At 53.7% G+C, this 8,105-nt stretch overlaps 1 protein-coding gene and 1 long non-coding RNA gene across 3 annotated transcripts; one reads left to right on the top strand and one right to left on the bottom strand.

The window, feature by feature from the left end:
* Positions 1–61: 61 nt before the first annotated feature.
* Positions 62–7,591, bottom strand: LOC119254105 (uncharacterized). 2 transcript variants are annotated; one of them, XR_008553376.1, is made up of 4 exons: positions 7,410–7,591; positions 2,997–3,405; positions 1,111–2,214; positions 62–998 (listed from the first exon to the last, which is right to left on the bottom strand). It is a non-coding gene; the product is annotated as an uncharacterized LOC119254105 (long non-coding RNA). The 2 variants fall into 2 exon arrangements; XR_005127276.2 differs by lacking the exon at positions 62–998 and having other exon boundaries at positions 1,003–2,214.
* LOC119254104 (mitochondrial translation release factor in rescue-like) lies at positions 4,410–6,582 on the top strand. The gene is made up of 2 exons (XM_037521264.2): positions 4,410–4,688; positions 5,901–6,582. The coding sequence occupies exons 1-2, from the start codon at positions 4,410–4,412 to the stop codon at positions 6,117–6,119; spliced, it is 498 nt and encodes a 165-aa protein (XP_037377161.1). The 3' UTR covers positions 6,120–6,582.
* Positions 7,592–8,105: the final 514 nt, after the last annotated feature.

The following is an 8,105-nucleotide window of genomic DNA, read 5'->3' as shown; positions in this document are numbered from 1 at the left end:
GACTTGCTAGTCCTGTGTTCTGGGAGGAGCTTTTCAAACTAGTGTGCCTCTGACTCCCTGAAGAGTTTACTAACATGGAGGGTCTCATTTAGTAGGTCCAAATTAACATTCTTCGCTCCTAGCAAGCTCCCAGGTGCTGTCGCTGCTGCTCTGTGGACCACACTTTGAGTAGGAAGATTCTGGAGCCACATCTACCTGGCGCATGTGGCTAGTTCATGTGGCATATGCTGTGTGACTAGACCCCAGATTTCAAAGACTTCGTGTAAAAAAAAAGAACAAAATGTCTCACTTTTTATATGGTTACATGGTGCGATATTTCTATATATATTGGGTTAAATAAACTGTATTAAAATTCATTTCATTCGTTTCTTTTAATATTTTTAACATGACTACCAGAAACTAGGCGTGCACACATAGCCTGCCTGGTGTTCCTGTTGGCGAACTGCAACAAAAGGGGCGTTTGGGGTGTTCTTTTTTCAGATGACCCAGTTTCTCAATCCTCTTGTTACCATTCTGCCTTCTCTGGTAGCTCAAATCAGCATTCATCTGACTCTTTTCTCTCAATGTTTTCCTTTTCCTGCTCCCCTTACACTCCTGCACACACTGCTCTCCACTGTCACCACCACCATCCTGGGGCGCTCACCCAGCAGACGGCTCAGGAGCCAGCTATAGGCAGCACCCTAACCCTAAGCCCTGACATCCAAAGTGGGGTTCTGGGACCAATAGCAACAGCCTGATATTGGAGCTGGTTAGAAATGCAGAGTCTCAGGCTTCCCAGGCCTAATGAGCCAAGAGCCATTGAACAAGCTCCCCAGGGGATGCATCTGCGCAGGGAAAGTTTTAGTGGGAGCCTGGCTGGCAGAGCTGCCGCAGTCCTCTGGCCTAAAGCACGCATTTCAGTTAACCTGCACATCTGTTCCTTTGTGTGGTTGTGATGAAGTCACTGCAAGGTGGATCCCCCAGGAAATCTGGCTGGCTGACAGAAATTGGCACTCTACCTTTCAAAACAAAAAAACAACCGAATTTTAGACAAATGGCCTCCAAAAGGTGACTCTGGAGATTGCAATCCTGTGCCTTCCAGGGCAGGAGAGCCAGAGAAACAAGCCTCACCTCCCTGCCTCTGGTTTCGGTCTGTGGTGCTTTGCTCCACTCCGCTCCAGAGCTGACCGTGCCACCCTGCAGCTCGATGCCCTTCTTGGTTGGAGCTGACCGCGGAAGCAGAGGAGAGATGGCCGCTGGGTGGATGCAGGTTCCAAGCCCCGAAATCCAGCCCTCCGGGAGGTGGGGGCACAGCAGAGCATGAGAACCGCCTCTCCAGCCTGTCACCATCCTGGGCTGCGCCAGGCGGCCCCTGGCCCACACACGGCATGTAGACGTCCAGGGTACTGGGCAAGTGGACGCTCTTGGCTGTGAAGACCTCGTTCCTATTTTCTTTAACTTGACCGACTTGGAAGGGGCTCAGACAGGCAGAGTTTAGCCTAAACTGCAGTCAGCTGTTGCGGGCAGACCCGGCATCCGAGGCCAAGCAGGGCTGAGGGCAAGCGGCGAGGAGAGCCGGCCTGGACGCGGTTCGGAAGGGAGTCAGGGCGACCCTGTCCTGATGGCGCCCCCCCTCCCCCGCCCTTTTTCCTTTTGTAATGTCACCATGAGCTCTGTTTTGAGCAGCTTTCATTGTTCCCCAAAGACTTTGGGTTGCTCTGTGGGTATCACAAAAACTGAAATCCAATCCCGATTCTTCTCAGGGCTTCGGGGAAGTGGAACCATGGGTGTGTTTGTCATTTTTAGCAGCCATTGGCGTACAGCCAAAGCTTCAGGAGATACTAAAAGTACTTAGCACCGCCCGATTGGCTGCTGGAATTAGCTGTTACACAAAGCAGCCAGTAACGGAGCGCCGGGGACCTTCCTGAACTCCAGTTGGGTGGGAGAACATCCAGCGTGTGCGTGTCGGCTTGAACTGGGACGGAAGGCAGGATGCGGGGCTCAGCGGGCTGGCGACGGGGCCGCTGATAAAAGCGCTCTCTGGCCTTTGTCCGGGAGTTTCGCCTCGTCTCAGACGCTTCCTTCCTTTGTCACCGCTCTGCCCGTGCTGTCCCGCCAGGTCAGGTTGACTGACAAGCGGAAGAGCAGCCCAGAGAGGCGCTGGGCTCATGTCCCACGATCAGTCCAACCCGGGGGCGAGGCACCGCGAGACACAAAGGGATTCTGTTCTGCAGACTGAACGCAGAAAGAAGGAAAGGGGGATTTTGGACACAGACCTGGACTCCCTCCCTCCCTCCCTGGTCGGGGAGCGGACTCTGTTGTAGACGCCTCAGAGAAAGTGTGTGCACTGGTAGATTAGCTTTTCCTGCAGCTACTTCTGAAATCTTTCCACGCAATAAACAAAACCCATTTTGAAAGAACCCTTCCACTGGCACAATTGAAAAGAAATCCCTCCAAAGCCACACGCGCCTTACCAATGCCACCTGAATCGTCACCCAGCGGCCCCAACAGAACGTGCCAAAGGCCAGACTTTTCACAAAGACTGGAGCTTAGACTGTGACACCAGTCACATAAGTGAGAACAAGCTTTGGTGTAAGACTTGGAAAAGTATATTTCATTCTGTTTATTTTTCACAGAAATAGCAAGATGAAGTGCACTGTAAATCCAGGCCTCCCTGGGGGCCTACGGGTTGAGTCTCAGTGCTATCACCTCTAGGGCCTGAGTTCGATCCCGGCCAGGGACCTGACCCACAGGGCACAGCCGACCTCTCCTGTCTCCCCACTGTCTCTGGTGAATCCTCCACCCACCCCTCCCCGCACCTCTGGTCTGTGCCCCGGTTCTTCTACATGCAAAAAAAAAATAGTATCGTGAATCATTGTAAAGATGACCGTATCATCTCAGCATCAGCTAAACCAAGTAAGTACTATGATGCACACTTAAAATAACAGCACAATGCACATAATTTACAAGGCAGCCAAGCTAGTAGCACGTCTGGGTTACACTCCCTGAGCACTTACCTGGAGATCGGGGTGGGCCCGGGAGACATTCGCAGCCAAAATGACACCAAGTGAAAGGTAAATGACCTTCCAGCCAAGCTGGTGAAATACTTCGGTGGATGTTAAGTCACTTCTGACGTAGGAAGTTGCAAAGGTAGACTCCTTTTTGTGCCTGTGTTGGAGGCCAGTTGCCATGAGCGCGAATGGATAGGGTTTCAAATGGTAAAAGCAGCTCTTCAGAGCCTCCGAGGAAGCAGATGTCAAAAAGGTAGGTACATGTGTTCTCAGTAGCCACGAAATTCCTGTCAGGAGGCACTAAGCACATGGGTAGTTTCACCTGGGGGCAGGAGTGGTGCCCAACACCAGCCTTCTTCCTTCAGCAAGGTCCGCACAAGGCCTTTCCCGGACACTTTCTCTGATGTTTAAGCTCCTGTGGTTTGGATGGAGAAGGGCATAATCACCCATTTCCAGATCAGAAAACAGCCCAGGTTACAGCTCACCCCCATTCTCCCGTAGACCTTTGAGAAGCACTAACACCTTTCACATCCTCCTGCCCCCAGGAGAGCAAAGGCCAGCAGACGCCACCAAATCCTCCTGGCTGCCACCCTCTGCTCACTTCTCAGCTGTTTCAGTCACACCTGACAACTCGAGGGTAAAGTCTGGCTCAATACCACCTTCCCTCTGGCCTCTCCCCCCGTGGACTGTGAGCTCTGTGAAGACAGCCTTGCTCGCTCTTACCCCTCCGAGTGCTCCCCAGACTCTCACGGGGCATTTTGAACCTACAGGCACTTTCCTAGGAATCCTGGATTTGGTAGTTTCAACCATGAGGACCAGTTGGATCTCATTACTGGCAGAGCGTCTAAGGGAACACATGTTCCTATTCAAATCCATGAAACTGGAAACATTAAAAACAACAATCGTGACATTGATTGATAGTGATATTTACTGTGTCAGACTGTTGGAGCTGAGCTGGAAACTAGACTCTCATCCTGCCGTCTTTACATTTGGATTTCAAAGACTCCATTTGACTCGGCTCCTGATCCTTCCTGGATGTATTATTTAATATTTCTTTATCAAATTGCACCCCTGTTCTTTTGAATTTCACACTCCCAACCTCCCCTTCCTGAGAAAACAGCACCTCTGGGTGCTTTGAAGATATTTTTGGTCTATTAGAAGGAAACACTTGCTGGCAGAGCGTGTACCGCTGAGAACAGTAGAAGGTGCAAGGCCTGGGGAGCAGGGGGGGCATGTGGCCAAGTAACCTGCCTTCCTGATTTCCTGGCAGGTGGGAGGCGGTGGGGGTCAGCATTGAATGGGTTTCTCTGAAGTGGTCTCAGAACCTGAGGTGTGGTGTTGAGACCAGAGCTGCGCCTCTCCCTGAAAGGCTGTCTCTCTTGTCCAATGCAGGTGCTGACCAGGCTCAGCCACGGGCCAATGAGTTCCCAGAGTTTATTCCGCTTTCCAGCTTGCCTGGCCAGGCTGCACGCAGCGCCCTGGGGACAGCAGCTGTGGGAGAAGCCAGCCTGGCTCTCCCCAGGCCCAGCCCCTCCAGTGCAGCGGGCCGGCAAGAAGGACCACCCTGCTCTGCTGGCCCTGGACGAGGGGGATCTCGAAGAGCAGTTTGTCAAAGGACATGGTCCAGGGGGCCAAGCAACCAACAAAACCAGCAACTGCGTGGTGCTCAAGCACGTCCCCTCGGGCGTCGTCGTCAAGGTAGAGGGAAGAGCGCGGCGCTGCTCTAACGGGCTGCCAGGCCCAGGGTAGCTGTCACCCGGCGGGAACGGTGGCAGCTGGCAGTGAGTGGAAGCCAGTGCCCACGCCGGCTGGGCAGCAGGGCACCTGGGCCTGTCCTCCCCAGGGCAGAGCCTCCAAGGCTCCCAGCCTCCTCCCAGGATCCTGCTGCCACCCCAAGGCTGGCAGGCAGCACAGGCCTGGTGCAGCAGCTTGGCTGCAGAGGGCTCTGCGGCGCTGGGTAGGCTCCAAGTCCCTAAGCAGCAACGCTGGCTGGCTCAGCCCCAGGGACCCAACTGATTCACTTTAGAAAGGCCTCCGTGTCCTTCAGTCCCCTTTGGTAAACATCAGTGACACCTGCCCTTCTGCAGGAGGGGCGAGGTGGTGGAGGCAGAGCCTTCTCAGTCTCAGAAGAAAGATGCCGGGCACCACGGCCACAGGAGTCTGCCCTTCTCTGTATAAAGAACTAGGCTGGGGCCTCCCTGGTGGCGCAAGGGGTTGAGTCTCAGCACTATGAAGCTGTCTGCAGCCTCTGCAACACGAGTTCTATCCCCTATCCCCAGCCAGGGAGCTGACCCACATTGCTCCCCTCAGCACTGTGTTTCAGTAGATCCGCCTGTTCTGCTCCCCACTCTGTCTCTGGAGAATCCTCTCACCCCTGCACCTCTGGCCTGCACCGCAGCTCTTGTATGAATAAATAAATCTTTGATTAAAAAAAAGAACTAGGCTCTGGTCAGGCAGCAGCTTTCAGCAAACACAAGGCCTCTACGTGGTGACATGCTCCGTCTCTGGTGTTAGTAGTCACCCCCTGCCTTTCAGTGGAACTGCCAGAGGACATATGGGCAGCACCAGCTTTTGGGTACGGGGGAGAGGAGATGGCTGAGGCAGGCGTGTGTGCCAGTGATCCTGACAGTGACACCTCAGTGTCACAGGACTGTGGCCGGCACCGGCTTGAGCAGCTTGGCACACACTCTTGTCCTCACGAGCACAGCGAAAGCCACCTGGCACAGCAGAGCAGAGGCAGGAAGGGGCAATGGGACAGCCTCTGTCCTGTCACCACTGCGCTTCTGGACATGTGGCTTTGCCTCACAGGCCTGTTCCCTCTGTAAAGTGACCAGGCTGAATTGGATGATTTCTGAGGTTCTGTCCAGAACATCCTGTGGTCTTCACATTCGAAAATATTCTCCCTTTCAGTGCCATCAGACAAGATCTGTGGATCAGAACCGAAAGCTAGCTCGGAAAATCCTTCAAGAGAAAGTGGACGTCTTCTACAACGGGGAAGACAGCCCTGTTTACAGAGAAAAGCGAGAGGCAGAGAAGAAAAAGCAGGAAAAGAAAAAAAGAACAAAGGAGACCCTCGCAAAGAAGAAACTACTGAAAGAACAATGGGAATCATGTAAGAATGGCCACTGAGGAAGCCGCAGCCTGCCAGGCGCTGCAGGTCTGAGGTGACCAGTCCCGTCGCCAGCGTTACTGTCGAGCTTTGAAAGGACCGTTTCTGACAGATGTAAAAGTCATCCAGGCCTTCGCATGGTGGACTAACGTCGTCGAGATGCACACTTCAAGAACAAAGTCGTGGATAGGTTATTGCTGTAAAGGAAAGCGGCCATTGCTGGGGGAGGGCTGCCCTCGGGGTGCAGCCCGGGAGGGGCTTCAGGTACACTCACAAGGAGGCCGTCTTACTGTTTTTAACTACGTGCCCATGTGAGCTTTATCATCATCAAGCTGGTTCCACCGGCTTGGGAGTCTCACTTTATTTCTGTTCCTTTTCTCCATAATAAACTTTTTCTTTCTCTAAACAAAAAAAAGAGCACTAAAACTAGAACAACCTTTTAAAAAGTATTCATATCAAACATTAATCATGTTTGGTGGGGGGGTGGGGAGGGGAGCCCTTCCTGGTGGCGCAGCGGTTGAGCGCTGGGTTGCGAAGCTGCCCGCGGCCTCGGCCTCTGCGGCGCCGGTTCGATCCCCTGCTGCTCCCCGCCACCAGAGGAGGGTCCCACATGGCGCGCAGACCTCTCCTGCCGCCCGCTGCTCCCCTCAGCAGTGTCCTTCGGTCCTTCTGCCTGCTCTGCTCCCCGCTCTGGCTCTGGTGAATTCTCTCACCCTCCCGCGCTTCTGACTGTACCCAGTGCTTGTATAAACAAACATACATAATAAAAACATGCCTCTATTAAAAAAAAAATCATGTTTGGGGGCCACCCTGTCTGCTGGGCGTCCCCATGCAGCGGCCTGGCACCTCCATCAGCTTCAGGTCAGGTGAAGGGAACAAAAAACAAGATGGAGGACAATTCACAAGCTGTACCTTGGGATTTACCCTGTCAGCTAAACAGTCCGGTATGTTGAAAAATAAAGTATGTTGCCAACTAGCCTCTCTGATACGGAATATACGTGTCATTCCCTGTGAGTTGATTTACTAGTGGGCTTCTAAGAAATGAGGTTCTGGAAACCTGATTTGCTTATGAATTTGCTCAATACCATCACCCAACTGGGTCTGACCTTTACATTGTTTGGAGTTTTTCTAAGGCGTGATTAATGGCGCGGCTTGTTAGGACGCATCTGGAGCCCATTCCTAAAACAAGGAAAAAGCCCGGGAGTCGAAAGGCCCGGCAGGCTCAGGGCTCACTCCTGCAGCTGCGCCCAGCACTGTCAGCTGGCTGGCCCGGCTGGCACCTGTGTGGCGGACTAGGCCTCGCCACCTACCTGTGACACCGGCCAGCTCCCTCGCGGGTCTCAGTCTGCCCCTCAGCCAGGCGAATCGTCGTTGCATGGAATTAGTACCTGAGGAAGAGTCAAACCATAGCAAACCCCGCTGGAAGGCACCCTCAGAGTGCACCACGGGACCAGCACACCCAGCAACTCCCCAGCACCAGAGCAGGAGGCTCTCCCGGGAGCCCCAGGTGTAGCTGGTGGTGACGTCACATGACAGACTCCTGTGCCACCCAGGGCGATGCTCACAGGCTAAGTGCCCAGAAATGGGGTGACCCAACCACGGGGGCAACAGGCAGTCAGCAGTGAGCCCCCAATCTTCTTTTCCTTGTCCCAGCATCCACCTGCATCAGCCAGGGCACAAGTCCACCCCAGCGGCGGGTACGCACACGGGCAGGTCCACCCCAGGGGCGGGTACGCAGACGGGCAGGTACAACGCGGGCAGCGTCCCTGTCCTCGCCCAGCAGCTGTGCCCACCACAGCACCACACACGGGGTCTGGGTCTGGCAGGAAAACACCCCTTGACAATACTCCTCAACTCTTCTCTGAAACACCACTTAGGAGGTGAAGGAACCCACATCCTCATACGAATTGTTAATGAAAATAAGCTTTATTACATCAAGTAATAAATACATACAAAGATGCAAACGGTTTTAGTCGTTTTCTTCCAGATGTTTGGCCAACTTCCAG

Source organism: Talpa occidentalis, unplaced genomic scaffold (genome assembly GCF_014898055.3).
Source record: "Talpa occidentalis isolate TD23 unplaced genomic scaffold, MPIMG_talOcc4v2.1 talOcc4.2961, whole genome shotgun sequence".
Classification (NCBI taxonomy): Eukaryota; Metazoa; Chordata; class Mammalia; order Eulipotyphla; family Talpidae; genus Talpa; species Talpa occidentalis.
Note: the sequence above shows the minus strand (reverse complement) of the source record. Positions and strands in the feature narration are given on the sequence as shown.

What these genes read in the sequence shown, in the direction of transcription:
- LOC119254104 (XM_037521264.2), top strand. Translation starts at nt 4,410, where the DNA reads ATGAGTTCCCAGAGTTTATTCCGCTTTCCAGCTTGCCTGGCCAGGCTG. An exon ending in CCTCGGGCGTCGTCGTCAAG is followed by an intron (nt 4,689 to 5,900) that starts GTAGAGGGAAGA and finishes TCTCCCTTTCAG; the next exon opens with TGCCATCAGACAAGATCTGT.